The sequence below is a fragment of the Dendrobates tinctorius genome, unplaced genomic scaffold (genome assembly GCF_039654945.1).
Source record: "Dendrobates tinctorius isolate UK_male_01 unplaced genomic scaffold, ASM3965494v1 ptg000042l, whole genome shotgun sequence".
Taxonomy (NCBI): domain Eukaryota; kingdom Metazoa; phylum Chordata; class Amphibia; order Anura; family Dendrobatidae; genus Dendrobates; species Dendrobates tinctorius.
Window position 1 is genome coordinate 6,387,894 of NW_027361710.1, and position 18,160 is coordinate 6,406,053.

The 18,160-nt window shown below is 42.5% G+C and overlaps 1 protein-coding gene across 1 annotated transcript in view; it reads left to right on the top strand.

Moving 5' to 3' along the window:
• The first annotated feature begins 8,364 nt into the window (after positions 1-8,364).
• The window catches only part of LOC141088893 (protein phosphatase 1H-like), a 104,294-nt gene continuing 94,498 nt past the window's right edge, over positions 8,365-18,160 (top strand). The window contains exon 1 of the mRNA XM_073575117.1: positions 8,365-9,139. Within this exon, the coding sequence (XP_073431218.1) occupies positions 8,883-9,139 (257 nt within the window). The 5' untranslated portion in view covers positions 8,365-8,882. The remainder of the gene's footprint in view (positions 9,140-18,160) is intronic.

Consider the following 18,160-nt stretch of genomic DNA (forward strand, 5'->3'; position numbering starts at 1 on the left):
GTCCAACACTGTAGTGATGGTTCAAGCAGACAGGACCAGCGGCACTGAAAATAGTAAGGAGTCCCAGGACTTACGATCATGTGACTGCGGGGGGTGGGGCTTAGCATCCTACTGCTGCAGATGATGTAATGTACCTACTGCAGGGCAACTGTTGTAGAGGAGAGGAAAACGCAGGTCAGACAAGCGAGGGTCGTACACGGAGAGGGCTGTGCGGTACCAGAGGGACGAGCAGAGAATAGTCAGGTCACAGGCAGAGGGTCATACACAGAGAGATAGCGCAGTACAAGAGGGACAGGCAGAACTCGTAACAGGGACCGAACCGAATCAAAACCAAACAAGCAACAAGTTATCAGGCACAAGGCACACGTACGCACGAGGTCAACTAACTCAGCCGAGGGCAGGAGTATAACTGACACCGGACCTAGATCGAGTGAGCATTAATTAGCCGCCCTCTGCCAGAGAGAGGCAGAAACAATTAACCCCTGTCTGACCAGGACGGGCCAAAGGCAAACCCCTTCCTGGATCATGACAACTTTTAGTGATAATTTGCAAAAAAAATAGCACAAGTTATTGTTTTTATAACAATTGAAAAAACTTTGAAGAAGGTATAACAAAAAATCTTATACCAAGGATCGGAGCTGTGGGAGGCATGGGTGCTGCATGCCCGGGGAATGCCAAAACAAGCCACTTGGCTGGGACATATAGAGACACAGCTAGAACGGGTAATTGAACCATCGGCCTGGATAAAGAAAAGTCTAGGCACCTGGGGCATAACTATAATATGTGCAGGGGTTGCAATTGCACACCGGCCTGGGAGCTTAGGGGGATTACAACATCCCTTTGGCTTATATGAAAAGACCATTACTATTGTGGCCCATAAGTTTCAAGTTACACCACTGTGAGCTACAGCTCAGTTTTATGTAAAACAAACTATTACATTATTTTTGCAGCCAACAACTAAAACATATGGCTGTCGAACCACAGTGTCAAGTATACACTTCTCATCACGGGACGCGGGGTGCGCCTGCAAGGATTAATTTTATCCTCTCACTCAGTCCAGCTCTCAACCTCTGTTTTAGGCTATAAAGGGAGCATAAATGACACTCCAACACATTCAGCACACCCCGAATATTTAATGCTGCTGCCACCACTCATCAAACACCCGGGGTGGGGGGGGGGGTGAGTCCCTAAAATGTATTACTGTCTGACAATCAAAAGGTCACACAGTCTGAAAGGCTATGGGTTCTTTAGATCATACAAAGATCACACTTTTGAAAGATTTTAAGCTTTAATATAAAAATATACAGTGCTTACAAAAGATACAAAAAGATAAAAATAAAATGACACACATATATGCAAAACAGTTATAAAATAGAAAGGGAGAAATAACAGAAATATCTAAATTTTTGTGTCTACAGTTATCTTCCGTTTCCTTGAAGGAAAGAGAAAGTAATTATGGATAACATCAGCCTCCCCTACAGCCCCCACATGTGAACAACTTCTTTTGTGTCACCCGGCTTTTTATAGTCCTGACACCTCTCAAACATGAAAGGTTACCGTCCGGAAGTACCTACTTGCGGTGCTGGTCATCTACTTCTAGTGGCCACCGCAAGGTACTACCCATTTGTCTTCTATACAAATCAATAGGGGGCGGATGTGCAGTAACAAGCCCCGGTCACTACTAGACGGCCAAGTCTGCAAGTAAATACTTCCGACTGGCTGCTCACCACCACCATAAGGCCTGGGTCCACTTACGACAAACTCAGTCTCGCATCTCAGTATCTGACACTGCCGCTGGCACTCGGGACTGGAGCGCTCAGATGCATAGACATACATGCAGCCGCACGCTCTGCTCCCGAGTGCCGGGTATTTAGATGCGAGACTTGTGCGAGTTTCTCGCAAGTGTGACCCTGGCCTAACAGGTCGACTACCCCGGCTGGTCAGACATTGATGACCTGTCCTTAAGATAGGCCATCAATGTAAAAGTAGTGGACGACTTCTTTAGTTTTTTTTTACTGGTGGTATTATAGTTTCCCTTACAATTATTTTCTACCTTCACTCACAGAAAGGGCAAAAATTGCTATATCCATAAAAATGTGATCTTGAGAAATTGAAAGATGAAAATATTCTTCTTGGTTATGACCCACATGCCAATCTACAAAAGGCTGAGGGTCCAGAACCTGATGAAGATCCTTATACAGGACTGAAAACGCATTTGTTTCTACAGACTCTTGTATAAGCTGCAGTTTATATCCGGGAAATAAGAAATAAAGTAATTAAATCTGGTGGAAGCAAGAAGAGATGTGTCCCTAACAGTTTGGTAATATGTGAGTAGTGGTAATATCACTGTGATTGGGCAGGAGGATGGTAATATGCGAGTAGTGGTGATATCACTGTGATTGAGCAGGAGGATGGTAATATGTGAGTAGTGGTGGTGATATCACTGTGATTGGGCAGGAGGATGGTAATATGTGAGTAGTGGTGATATCACTGTGATTGGGCAGGAGGATGGTAATATGTGAGTAGTGGTGATATCACTGTGATTGGACAGGAGGATGGTAATATGCGAGTAGTGGTGATATCACTGTGATTGGGCAGGAGGATGGTAATATGTGAGTAGTGGTGATATCACTGTGATTGGGCAGGAGGATGGTAATATGTGAGTAGTGGTGATATCACTGTGATTGGGCAGGAGGATGGTAATATGTGAGTAGTGGTGATATCACTGTGATTGGGCAGGAGGATGGTAATATGTGAGTAGTGGTGATATCACTGTGATTGGGCAGGAGGATGGTAATATGTGAGTAGTGGTGATATCACTGTGACTGGGCAGGAGGATGGTAATATGTGAGTAGTGGTGATATCACTGTGATTGGGCAGGAGGATGGTAATATGTGAGCAGTGGTGATATCACTGTGATTGGGCAGGAGGATGGTAATATGTGAGTAGTGGTGATATCACTGTGATTGGGCAGGAGGATGGTAATATGTGAGCAGTGGTGATATCACTGTGATTGGGCAGGAGGATGGTAATATGTGAGCAGTGGTGATATCACTGATTGGGCAGGAGGATGGTAATATGTGAGTAGTGGTGATATCACTGTGATTGGGCAGGAGGATGGTAATATGTGAGTAGTGGTGATATCACTGTGATTGGGCAGGAGGATGGTAATATGTGAGTAGTGGTGATATCACTGTGATTGGGCAGGAGGATGGTAATATGTGAGGAGTGGTGATATCACTGTGATTGGGCAGGAGGATGGTAATATGCGAGTAGTGGTGATATCACTGTGATTGGGCAGGAGGATGGTAATATGCGAGTAGTGGTGATATCACTGTGATTGGGCAGGAGGATGGTAATATGTGAGTAGTGGTGATATCACTGTGATTGGGCAGGAGGATGGTAATATGCGAGTAGTGGTGATATCACTGTGATTGGGCAGGAGGATGGTAATATGCGAGTAGTGGTGATATCACTGTGATTGGGCAGGAGGATGGTAATATGCGAGTAGTGGTGATATCACTGTGATTGAGCAGGAGGATGGTAATATGCGAGTAGTGGTGATATCACTGTGATTGGGCAGGAGGATGGTAATATGTGAGCAGTGGTGATATCACTGTGATTGGGCAGGAGGATGGTAATATGTGAGTAGTGGTGATATCACTGTGATTGGGCAGGAGGATGGTAATATGTGAGTAGTGGTGATATCACTGTGATTGGGCAGGAGGATGGTAATATGTGAGCAGTGGTGATATCACTGATTGGGCAGGAGGATGGTAATATGTGAGTAGTGGTGATATCACTGTGATTGGGCAGGAGGATGGTAATATGTGAGTAGTGGTGATATCACTGTGATTGGGCAGGAGGATGGTGATATGTGAGTAGTGGTGATATCACTGTGATTGAGCAGGAGGATGGTAATATGCGAGTAGTGGTGATATCACTGTGATTGGGCAGGAGGATGGTAATATGTGAGCAGTGGTGATATCACTGTGATTGGGCAGGAGGATGGTAATATGTGAGTAGTGGTGATATCACTGTGATTGGGCAGGAGGATGGTAATATGTGAGTAGTGGTGATATCACTGTGATTGGGCAGGAGGATGGTAATATGTGAGCAGTGGTGATATCACTGATTGGGCAGGAGGATGGTAATATGTGAGTAGTGGTGATATCACTGTGATTGGGCAGGAGGATGGTAATATGTGAGTAGTGGTGATATCACTGTGATTGGGCAGGAGGATGGTAATATGTGAGTAGTGGTGATATCACTGTGATTGGGCAGGAGGATGGTAATATGTGAGTAGTGGTGATATCACTGTGATTGGGCAGGAGGATGGTAATATGTGAGTAGTGGTGATATCACTGTGATTGGGCAGGAGGATGGTAATATGTGAGTAGTGGTGATATCACTGTGATTGGGCAGGAGGATGGTAATATGTGAGTAGTGGTGATATCACTGTGATTGGGCAGGAGGATGGTAATATGTGAGTAGTGGTGATATCACTGTGATTGGGCAGGAGGATGGTAATATGTGAGGAGTGGTAATATCACTGTGATTGGGCAGGAGGATGGTAATATGTGAGTAGTGGTGATATCACTGTGATTGGGCAGGAGGATGGTAATATGCGAGTAGTGGTGATATCACTGTGACTGGGCAGGAGGATGGTAATATGTGAGTAGTGGTGATATCACTGTGATTGGGCAGGAGGATGGTAATATGTGAGTAGTGGTGATATCACTGTGATTGGGCAGGAGGATGGTGATATGTGAGTAGTGGTGATATCACTGTGATTGGGCAGGAGGATGGTAATATGTGAGTAGTGGTGATATCACTGTGATTGGGCAGGAGGATGGTAATATGTGAGTAGTGGTGATTTCACTGTGATTGGGCAGGAGGATGGTAATATGTGAGTAGTGGTGATATCACTGTGATTGGGCAGGAGGATGGTAATATGTGAGTAGTGGTGGTGATATCACTGTGATTGGGCAGGAGGATGGTAATATGTGAGTAGTGGTGATATCACTGTGACTGGGCAGGAGGATGGTAATATGTGAGTAGTGGTGATATCACTGTGATTGGGCAGGAGGATGGTAATATGTGAGTAGTGGTGATATCACTGTGATTGGGCAGGAGGATGGTAATATGTGAGTAGTGGTGGTGATATCACTGTGATTGGGCAGGAGGATGGTAATATGCGAGTAGTGGTGATATCACTGTGACTGGGCAGGAGGATGGTAATATGTGAGTAGTGGTGATATCACTGTGATTGGGCAGGAGGATGGTAATATGTGAGTAGTGGTGATATCACTGTGATTGGGCAGGAGGATGGTGATATGTGAGTAGTGGTGATATCACTGTGATTGGGCAGGAGGATGGTAATATGTGAGTAGTGGTGATATCACTGTGATTGGGCAGGAGGATGGTAATATGTGAGTAGTGGTGATTTCACTGTGATTGGGCAGGAGGATGGTAATATGTGAGTAGTGGTGATATCACTGTGATTGGGCAGGAGGATGGTAATATGTGAGTAGTGGTGGTGATATCACTGTGATTGGGCAGGAGGATGGTAATATGTGAGTAGTGGTGATATCACTGTGACTGGGCAGGAGGATGGTAATATGTGAGTAGTGGTGATATCACTGTGATTGGGCAGGAGGATGGTAATATGTGAGTAGTGGTGATATCACTGTGATTGGGCAGGAGGATGGTAATATGTGAGTAGTGGTGATATCACTGTGATTGGGCAGGAGGATGGTAATATGTGAGTAGTGGTGATATCACTGTGATTGGGCAGGAGGATGGTAATATGTGAGTAGTGGTGATATCACTGTGATTGGACAGGAGGATGGTAATATGTGAGTAGTGGTGATATCACTGTGATTGGGCAGGAGGATGGTAATATGTGAGTAGCGGTGATATCACTGTGATTGGGCAGGAGGATGGTAATATGTGAGTAGTGGTGATATCACTGTGATTGGGCAGGAGGATGGTAATATGTGAGTAGTGGTGGTGATATCACTGTGATTGGGCAGGAGGATGGTAATATGTGAGTAGTGGTGATATCACTGTGACTGGGCAGGAGGATGGTAATATGTGAGTAGTGGTGATATCACTGTGATTGGGCAGGAGGATGGTAATATGTGAGTAGTGGTGATATCACTGTGATTGGGCAGGAGGATGGTAATATGTGAGTAGTGGTGATATCACTGTGATTGGGCAGGAGGATGGTAATATGGGAGTAGTGGTGATATCACTGTGATTGGGCAGGAGGATGGTAATATGTGAGTAGTGGTGATATCACTGTGATTGGACAGGAGGATGGTAATATGTGAGTAGTGGTGATATCACTGTGATTGGGCAGGAGGATGGTAATATGTGAGTAGTGGTGATATCACTGTGATTGGGCAGGAGGATGGTAATATGTGAGTAGTGGTGATATCACTGTGATTGGGCAGGAGGATGGTAATATGTGAGCAGTGGTGATATCACTGTGATTGGGCAGGAGGATGGTAATATGTGAGTAGTGGTGATATCACTGTGATTGGGCAGGAGTATGGTAATATGTGAGTAGCGGTGATATCACTGTGATTGGGCAGGAGTATGGTAATATGTGAGTAGCGGTGGTGATATCACTGTGATTGGGCAGGAGGATGGTAATATGTGAGTAGTGGTGATATCACTGTGACTGGGCAGGAGGATGGTAATATGTGAGTAGTGGTGATATCACTGTGATTGGGCAGGAGGATGGTAATATGTGAGTAGTGGTGATATCACTGTGATTGGGCAGGAGGATGGTAATATGTGAGTAGTGGTGATATCACTGTGATTGGGCAGGAGGATGGTAATATGTGAGTAGCGGTGATATCACTGTGATTGGGCAGGAGGATGGTAATATGTGAGGAGTGGTAATATCACTGTGATTGGGCAGGAGGATGGTAATATGTGAGTAGTGGTGATATCACTGTGATTGGGCAGGAGGATGGTGATATGTGAGTAGTGGTGATATCACTGTGATTGGGCAGGAGGATGGTAATATGTGAGTAGTGGTGATATCACTGTGATTGGGCAGGAGGATGGTAATATGTGAGTAGTGGTGATATCACTGTGATTGGACAGGAGGATGGTAATATGTGAGTAGTGGTGATATCACTGTGATTGGGCAGGAGGATGGTAATATGTGAGTAGTGGTGATATCACTGTGATTGGGCAGGAGGATGGTAATATGTGAGTAGTGGTGATATCACTGTGATTGGGCAGGAGGATGGTAATATGTGAGTAGTGGTGATATCACTGTGATTGGACAGGAGGATGGTAATATGTGAGTAGTGGTGATATCACTGTGATTGGGCAGGAGGATGGTAATATGTGAGTAGCGGTGATATCACTGTGATTGGGCAGGAGGATGGTAATATGTGAGGAGTGGTAATATCACTGTGATTGGGCAGGAGGATGGTAATATGTGAGTAGTGGTGATATCACTGTGATTGGGCAGGAGGATGGTAATATGTGAGCAGTGGTGATATCACTGTGATTGGGCAGGAGGATGGTAATATGTGAGCAGTGGTGATATCACTGTGATTGGGCAGGAGGATGGTAATATGTGAGTAGTGGTGATATCACTGTGATTGGGCAGGAGGATGGTAATATGTGAGCAGTGGTGATATCACTGTGATTGGGCAGGAGGATGGTAATATGTGAGTAGTGGTGATATCACCGTGATTGGGCAGGAGGATGGTAATATGTGAGCAGAGGTGATATCACTGTGATTGGGCAGGAGGATGGTAATATGTGAGTAGTGGTGATATCACTGTGATTGGGCAGGAGGATGGTAATATGTGAGGAGTTGTAATATCACTGTGATTGGGCAGGAGGATGGTAATATGTGAGCAGTGGTGATATCACTGTGATTGGGCAGGAGGATGGTAATATGTGAGTAGTGGTGATATCACTGTGATTGGACAGGAGGATGGTAATATGTGAGTAGTGGTGATATCACTGTGATTGGGCAGGAGGATGGTAATATGTGAGTAGCGGTGATATCACTGTGATTGGGCAGGAGGATGGTAATATGTGAGCAGAGGTGATATCACTGTGATTGGGCAGGAGGATGGTAATATGTGAGTAGTGGTGATATCACTGTGATTGGGCAGGAGGATGGTAATATGTGAGTAGTGGTGATATCACTGTGATTGGGCAGGAGGATGGTAATATGTGAGGAGTTGTAATATCACTGTGATTGGGCAGGAGGATGGTAATATGTGAGTAGTGGTGATATCACTGTGATTGGGCAGGAGGATGGTAATATGTGAGTAGTGGTGATATCACTGTGATTGGGCAGGAGGATGGTAATATGTGAGCAGTGGTGATATCACTGTGATTGGGCAGGAGGATGGCTGAGCTTCCCTGAATCACACATGAAGGTCAGATACATTGGCGGATGTTATTGTTTGGCATGAAGTGACTAGTGTATAATAAGAAATGGATGGCAATTATGGAGCTAAGTAAAGCTGAAGCCTGGTAGGAAGCAGCAGTGAGTGATGCAGCAGTGGGGGTTGGTGGAGGAGATGACTCCAGCATAGGACTGGCACAGAGCTCAGTGCTGCAGCAGAGAGGTCACGGAGGAACACAGGCAGGCCACCTGCCATTACTGCTGCTGCACAGGGGCAGAGGGCAAGGTGAGCGCAGGAAGCCGGGCAGTGGGCAGGACAGAGCCCTGTGCACACCGCTGGGTGTCACCCTGAAGAGCCGCAGCATCACATCCGGGTGTCTGCGGTCTCCACACCTGAGCTCCACACTTTGGATGCCCTTGCAGAGATCTGGCAGCTGCCCCATAGTTGGGTGCCCCTTGGGCAGTGCGGGGGCTCGGTGCTGCTCCAGGGATGATCGGGAGAGTGAAAGCAGCTGTCAGCGGACTTCTCGGGGGATCCATCTCCAGCAAGCAGAGCGCTTTACCCGCCCCTTCTAGCCCAGAGAAGGAGACCCCAAGCGTTCCCATTGCCAAACCCCAGCCCCCATCTCGGCCCCCATTCCTGAAGTTATTGCCCGAGGAGTTCCAGAAATCGGGCGATCACAATGCCAGGATCGTGCAGACCCTGAAGATGCCAGGAGAGTTGCTCTGGGACACGGGCTATGCAGAGTGAGTACACTGCTGGTATATGTATATAGTGAGTACACTGCTGGTATATGTATATAGAGAGTACACTGCTGGTGTATGTATATAGTGAGTACACTGCTGGTATATGTATATAGTGAGTACACTGCTGGTATATGTATATAGAGAGTACACTGCTGGTGTATGTATATAGAGAGTACACTGCCGGTATATGTATATAGTGAGTACACTGCTGGTATATGTATATAGTGAGTACACTGCTGGTATATGTATATAGTGAGTACACTGCTGGTGTATGTATATAGTGAGTACACTGCTGGTGTATGTATATAGTGAGTACACTGCTGGTATATGTATATAGTGAGTACACTGCTGGTATATGTATATAGAGAGTACACTGCTGGTGTATGTATATAGAGAGTACACTGCTGGTATATGTATATAGTGAGTACACTGCTGGTGTATGTATATAGAGAGTACACTGCTGGTGTATGTATATAGTGAGTACACTGCTGGTATATGTATATAGTGAGTACACTGCCGGTATATGTATATAGTGAGTACACTGCCGGTATATGTATATAGTGAGTACACTGCCGGTATATGTATATAGTGAGTACACTGCTGGTATATGTATATAGTGAGTACACTGCTGGTATATGTATATAGTGAGTACACTGCTGGTGTATGTATATAGAGAGTACACTGCTGGTGTATGTATATAGTGAGTACACTGCTGGTATATGTATATAGTGAGTACACTGCTGGTGTATGTATATAGTGAGTACACTGCCGGTATATGTATATAGTGAGTACACTGCTGGTATATGTATATAGAGAGTACACTGCTGGTGTATGTATATAGTGAGTACACTGCTGGTATATGTATATAGAGAGTACACTGCTGGTGTATGTATATAGTGAGTACACTGCTGGTGTATGTATATAGAGAGTACACTGCTGGTGTATGTATATAGTGAGTACACTGCTGGTATATGTATATAGAGAGTACACTGCCGGTATATGTATATAGTGAGTACACTGCTGGTGTATGTATATAGAGAGTACACTGCTGGTATATGTATATAGTGAGTACACTGCCGGTATATGTATATAGAGAGTACACTGCTGGTGTATGTATATAGAGAGTACACTGCTGGTGTATGTATATAGAGAGTACACTGCCGGTATATGTATATAGTGAGTACACTGCTGCTATATGTATATAGAGAGTACACTGCTGGTGTATGTATATAGAGAGTACACTGCTGGTGTATGTATATAGTGAGTACACTGCTGGTGTATGCATATAGTGAGTACACTGCTGGTATATGTATATAGAGAGAACGCTGCTGGTATATGTATATAGTGAGTACACTGCTGGTATATGTATATAGTGAGTACACTGCTGGTATATGTATATAGTGAGTACACTGCTGGTGTATGTATATAGAGAGTACACTGCTGGTATATGTATATAGTGAGTACACTGCTGGTGTATGTATATAGAGAGTACACTGCTGGTGTATGTATATAGAGAGAACACTGCTGGTATATGTATATAGTGAGTACACTGCTGGTATATGTATATAGAGAGTACACTGCTGGTATATGTATATAGTGAGTACACTGCTGGTGTATGTATATAGAGAGTACACTGCTGGTGTATGTATATAGAGAGAACACTGCTGGTATATGTATATAGTGAGTACACTGCCGGTATATGTATATAGTGAGTACACTGCCGGTATATGTATATAGTGAGTACACTGCTGGTATATGTATATAGTGAGTACACTGCTGGTGTATGTATATAGAGAGTACACTGCTGGTGTATGTATATAGTGAGTACACTGCTGGTGTATGTATATAGAGAGTACACTGCTGGTGTATGTATATAGTGAGTACACTGCTGGTATATGTATATAGTGAGTACACTGCTGGTGTATGTATATAGAGAGTACACTGCCGGTGTATGTATATAGTAAGTACACTGCCGGTATATGTATATAGTGAGTACACTGCTGGTATCTGTATATAGTGAGTACACTGCTGGTGTATGTATATAGTGAGTACACTGCTGGTGTATGTATATAGAGAGTACACTGCTGGTGTATGTATATAGTGAGTACACTGCTGGTATATGTATATAGTGAGTACACTGCTGGTATATGTATATAGTGAGTACACTGCTGGTGTATGTATATAGAGAGTACACTGCTGGTGTATGTATATAGTGAGTACACTGCCGGTATATGTATATAGTGAGTACACTGCTGGTATCTGTATATAGTGAGTACACTGCTGGTATCTGTATATAGTGAGTACACTGCTGGTGTATGTATATAGTGAGTACACTGCTGGTGTATGTATATAGAGAGTACACTGCTGGTGTATGTATATAGTGAGTACACTGCTGGTATATGTATATAGAGAGTACACTGCTGGTGTATGTATATAGTGAGTACACTGCTGGTATATGTATATAGAGAGTACACTGCTGGTGTATGTATATAGAGAGTACACTGCCGGTATATGTATATAGTGAGTACACTGCTGGTATCTGTATATAGTGAGTACACTGCTGGTGTATGTATATAGTGAGTACACTGCTGGTGTATGTATATAGAGAGTACACTGCTGGTGTATGTATATAGAGAGTACACTGCTGGTGTATGTATATAGAGAGTACACTGCTGGTGTATGTATATAGTGAGTACACTGCCGGTATATGTATATAGTGAGTACACTGCTGGTATCTGTATATAGTGAGTACACTGCTGGTGTATGTATATAGTGAGTACACTGCTGGTGTATGTATATAGAGAGTACACTGCCGGTATATGTATATAGTGAGTACACTGCTGGTATATGTATATAGTGAGTACACTGCTGGTATATGTATATAGTGAGTACACTGCTGGTGTATGTATATAGAGAGTACACTGCTGGTGTATGTATATAGTGAGTACACTGCCGGTATATGTATATAGTGAGTACACTGCTGGTATCTGTATATAGTGAGTACACTGCTGGTATCTGTATATAGTGAGTACACTGCTGGTGTATGTATATAGTGAGTACACTGCTGGTGTATGTATATAGAGAGTACACTGCTGGTGTATGTATATAGTGAGTACACTGCTGGTATATGTATATAGAGAGTACACTGCTGGTGTATGTATATAGTGAGTACACTGCTGGTATATGTATATAGAGAGTACACTGCTGGTGTATGTATATAGAGAGTACACTGCCGGTATATGTATATAGTGAGTACACTGCTGGTATCTGTATATAGTGAGTACACTGCTGGTGTATGTATATAGTGAGTACACTGCTGGTGTATGTATATAGAGAGTACACTGCTGGTGTATGTATGTAGTGAGTACACTGCTGGTGTATGTATATAGAGAGAACACTGCTGGTGTATGTATATAGAGAGTACACTGCTGGTGTATGTATATAGTGAGTACACTGCTGGTGTATGTATATAGTGAGTACACTGCTGGTGTATGTATATAGTGAGTACACTGCTGGTGTATGTATATAGAGAGTACACTGCTGGTGTATGTATATAGAGAGTACACTGCTGGTGTATGTATATAGAGAGTACACTGCTGGTGTATGTATATAGAGAGTACACTGCTGGTGTATGTATATAGTGAGTACACTGCTGGTGTATGTATATAGTGAGTACACTGCTGGTGTATGTATATAGTGAGTACACTGCTGGTGTATGTATATAGAGAGAACACTGCTGGTGTATGTATATAGTGAGTACACTGCTGGTATATGTATATAGTGAGTACACTGCTGGTGTATGTATATAGTGAGTACACTGCTGGTGTATGTATATAGAGAGTACACTGCTGGTGTATGTATATAGTGAGTACACTGCCGGTATATGTATATAGTGAGTACACTGCTGGTATCTGTATATAGTGAGTACACTGCTGGTGTATGTATATAGTGAGTACACTGCTGGTGTATGTATATAGAGAGTACACTGCTGGTGTATGTATATAGTGAGTACACTGCTGGTATATGTATATAGAGAGTACACTGCTGGTGTATGTATATAGTGAGTACACTGCTGGTGTATGTATATAGAGAGTACACTGCTGGTGTATGTATATAGAGAGTACACTGCTGGTGTATGTATATAGAGAGTACACTGCTGGTGTATGTATATAGAGAGTACACTGCTGGTGTATGTATATAGTGAGTACACTGCTGGTGTATGTATATAGTGAGTACACTGCTGGTGTATGTATATAGAGAGAACACTGCTGGTGTATGTATATAGTGAGTACACTGCTGGTGTATGTATATAGAGAGTACACTGCTGGTGTATGTATATAGTGAGTACACTGCTGGTGTATGTATATAGTGAGTTCACTGCAGTGCTGGTATATGTATGTATATAGTGAGTACACTGCTGGTGTATGTATATAGTGAGTACACTGCTGGTGTATGTATGTAGAGAGTACACTGCTGGTGTATGTATGTAGTGAGTACACTGCTGGTGTATGTATATAGAGAGAACACTGCTGGTGTATGTATATAGAGAGTACACTGCTGGTGTATGTATATAGTGAGTACACTGTTGGTGTATGTATATAGTGAGTACACTGCTGGTGTATGTATATAGTGAGTACACTGCTGGTGTATGTATATAGAGAGAACACTGCTGGTGTATGTATATAGTGAGTACACTGCTGGTATATGTATATAGTGAGTACACTGCTGGTGTATGTATATAGTGAGTACACTGCTGGTGTATGTATATAGAGAGTACACTGCTGGTGTATGTATATAGTGAGTACACTGCCGGTATATGTATATAGTGAGTACACTGCTGGTATCTGTATATAGTGAGTACACTGCTGGTGTATGTATATAGTGAGTACACTGCTGGTGTATGTATATAGAGAGTACACTGCTGGTGTATGTATATAGTGAGTACACTGCTGGTATATGTATATAGAGAGTACACTGCTGGTGTATGTATATAGTGAGTACACTGCTGGTGTATGTATATAGAGAGTACACTGCTGGTGTATGTATATAGAGAGTACACTGCTGGTGTATGTATATAGAGAGTACACTGCTGGTGTATGTATATAGAGAGTACACTGCTGGTGTATGTATATAGTGAGTACACTGCTGGTGTATGTATATAGTGAGTACACTGCTGGTGTATGTATATAGAGAGAACACTGCTGGTGTATGTATATAGAGAGTACACTGCTGGTGTATGTATATAGAGAGTACACTGCTGGTGTATGTATATAGTGAGTACACTGCTGGTGTATGTATATAGTGAGTACACTGCTGGTGTATGTATATAGAGAGAACACTGCTGGTGTATGTATATAGTGAGTACACTGCTGGTGTATGTATATAGTGAGTACACTGCTGGTGTATGTATATAGTGAGTACACTGCTGGTGTATGTATATAGTGAGTTCACTGCAGTGCTGGTATATGTATGTATATAGTGAGTACACTGCTGGTGTATGTATATAGTGAGTACACTGCTGGTGTATGTATGTAGAGAGTACACTGCTGGTGTATGTATATAGAGAGTACACTGCTGGTGTATGTATATAGTGAGTACACTGCTGGTATATGTATATAGTGAGTACACTGCTGGTGTATGTATGTAGAGAGTACACTGCTGGTGTATGTATATAGAGAGTACACTGCTGGTGTATGTATATAGTGAGTACACTGCTGGTGTATGTATATAGTGAGTACACTGCAGTGCTGGTATATGTATGTATATAGTGAGTACACTGCTGGTGTATGTATATAGTGAGTACACTGCTGGTGTATGTATGTAGAGAGTACACTGCTGGTATATGTATATAGAGAGTACACTGCTGGTGTATGTATATAGTGAGTACACTGCTGGTATATGTATATAGTGAGTACACTGCTGGTGTATGTATATAGAGAGTACACTGCTGGTATATGTATATAGTGAGTACACTGCTGGTGTATGTATATAGTGAGTACACTGCTGGTGTATGTATATAGTGAGTACACTGCTGGTGTCTGTATATAGAGAGTACACTGCTGGTATATGTATATAGAAAGTACACTGCTGGTGTATGTATATAGAGAGTACACTGCTGGTGTATGTATATAGTGAGTACACTGCTGGTGTATGTATATAGTGAGTACACTGCTGGTGTATGTATATAGTGTGTACACTGCTGGTGTATGTATATAGAGAGTACACTGCTGGTATATGTATATAGAGAGTACACTGCTGGTGTATGTATGTAGAGAGTACACTGCTGGTATATGTATATAGAGAGTACACTGCTGGTGTATGTATATAGTGAGTACACTGCTGGTATATGTATATAGTGAGTACACTGCTGGTGTATGTATATAGAGAGTACACTGCTGGTATATGTATATAGAGAGTACACTGCTGGTATATGTATATAGAGAGTACACTGCTGGTATATGTATATAGAGAGAACACTGCTGGTGTATGTATATAGAGAGTACACTGCTGGTGTATGTATATAGAGAGTACACTGCTGGTGTATGTATATAGTGAGTACACTGCTGGTGTATGTATATAGTGAGTACACTGCTGGTGTATGTATATAGTGAGTACACTTCTGGTGTATGTATATAGTGAGTACACTGCTGGTCTATGTATATAGTGAGTACACTGCTGGTGTATGTATATAGTGAGTACACTGCTGGTGTATGTATGTAGTGAGTACACTGCTGGTATACAGTATGTGTATAGAGAGTACACTGCTGGTGTATGTATATAGTGAGTACACTGCTGGTGTATGTATATAGTGAGTACACTGCTGGTGTATGTATATAGAGAGTACACTGCTGGTGTATGTATATAGAGAGTACACTGCTGGTGTATGTATATAGTGAGTTCACTGCAGTGCTGGTATATGTATGTATATAGTGAGTACACTGCTGGTCTATGTATATAGTGAGTACACTGCTGGTGTATGTATATAGTGAGTACACTGCTGGTGTATGTATGTAGTGAGTACACTGCTGGTATACAGTATGTGTATAGAGAGTACACTGCTGGTGTATGTATATAGTGAGTACACTGCTGGTGTATGTATATAGTGAGTACACTGCTGGTGTATGTATATAGAGAGTACACTGCTGGTGTATGTATATAGAGAGTACACTGCTGGTGTATGTACAGTCATTTGTAAAAGTTTGGGCACCCCTATTAATGTTAACCTTTTTTCCAATTTTGGTTTTTGCAACAGGTATTTCAGTTTCATATATCTAATAACTGATGGACTCAGTTATATTTCTGGATTCAAATGAGGTTTATTGTGCTAACAGAAAATGTGCAATCTGCATTTAAACAAAATTTGACCGGTGCAAAAGTATGGGCACCCTTATCATTTTCTTGATTTGAACACTCCTAACTACTTTTTACTGACTTCCTGAAGAACTAAATTGGTTTTGTAACCTCATTGAGCTTTGAACTTCATAGCCAGGTGTATCAAATCATGAGAAAAGGTTTTTAAAGTGGCCACTTGCAAGTAGTTCTCATATTTGATTCTCCTATGAAGAGTGGCATCATGGGCTCCTCAAAACAACTCCCAAATGATCTGAAAACAAAGATTATTCAACATAGCTTTTCAGGGGAAGGATACAAAAAGTTGTCTCAGAGATTTAACCTGTCAGTTTCCACTGTGAGGAACATAGTAAGGAAATGGAAGAACACAGGTACAGTTCTTGTTAAGCCCAGAAGTGGCAGGCCAAGAAAAATATACGAAAGGCAGAGAAGAAGAATGGTGAGAACAGTCAAGGACAATCCACAGACCACCTCCAAAGACCTGCAGCATCATCTTGCTGCAGATGGTGTCACTGTGCATCGGTCAACAATACAGCGCATGCATAACGCATTTTTGTATGACCAAACAACTCAATCTTTGTTTCATCAGTCCACAGGACCTTCTTCCAAAATGTAACTGGCTTGTCCCAATGTGCTTTTGCATACCTCAGGCGACTCTGTTTGTGGCGTGCTTGCAGAAACGGCTTCTTTCGCATCACTCTCCCATACAGCTTCTCCTTGTGCAAAGTGCACTGTATTGTTGACCGATGCACAGTGACACCATCTGCAGCAAGATGATGCTGCAGGTCTTTGGAGGTGGTCTGTGGATTGTCCTTGACTGTTCTCACCATTCTTCTTCTCTGCCTTTCTGATATTTTTCTTGGCCTGCCACTTCTGGGCTTAACAAGAACTGTACCTGTGTTCTTCCATTTCCTTACTGTGTTCCTCACAGTGGAAACTGACTGGTTAAATCTCTGAGACAACTTTTTGTATCCTTCCCCTGAAAAGCTATGTTGAATAATCTTTGTTTTCAGATCATTTGAGAGTTGTTTTGAGGAGCCCATGATGCCACTCTTCATAGGAGAATCAAACAGGAGAACTACTTGCAAGTGGCCACCTTAAATACCTTTTCTCATGATTTGATACACCTGGCTATGAAGTTCAAAGCTCAATGAGGTTACAAAACCAATTTAGTGCTTCAGAAAGTCAGTAAAAAGTAGTTAGGAGTGTTCAAATCAAGAAAATGATAAGGGTGCCCATACTTTTGCACCGGTCAAATTTTGTTTAAATGCAGATTGCACATTTTCTGTTAGTACAATAAACCTCATTTGGATCCAGAAATATAACTGAGTCCATCAGTTATTAGATATATGAAACTGAAATACCTGTTGCAAAAACCAAAATTGTTATAAAGAAAAAAGGTTAACATTAATAGGGGTGCCCAAACTTTTACATATGACTGTATATAGAGAGTACACTGCTGGTGTATGTATATAGTGAGTACACTGCTGGTGTATGTATATAGTGTGTACACTGCTGGTGTATGTATATAGAGAGTACACTGCTGGTGTATGTATATAGTGAGTACACTGCTGGTATATGTATGTAGAGAGTACACTGCTGGTGTATGGATATAGTGAGTACACTGCTGGTGTATGTATATAGAGAGTACACTGCTGGTATATGTATATA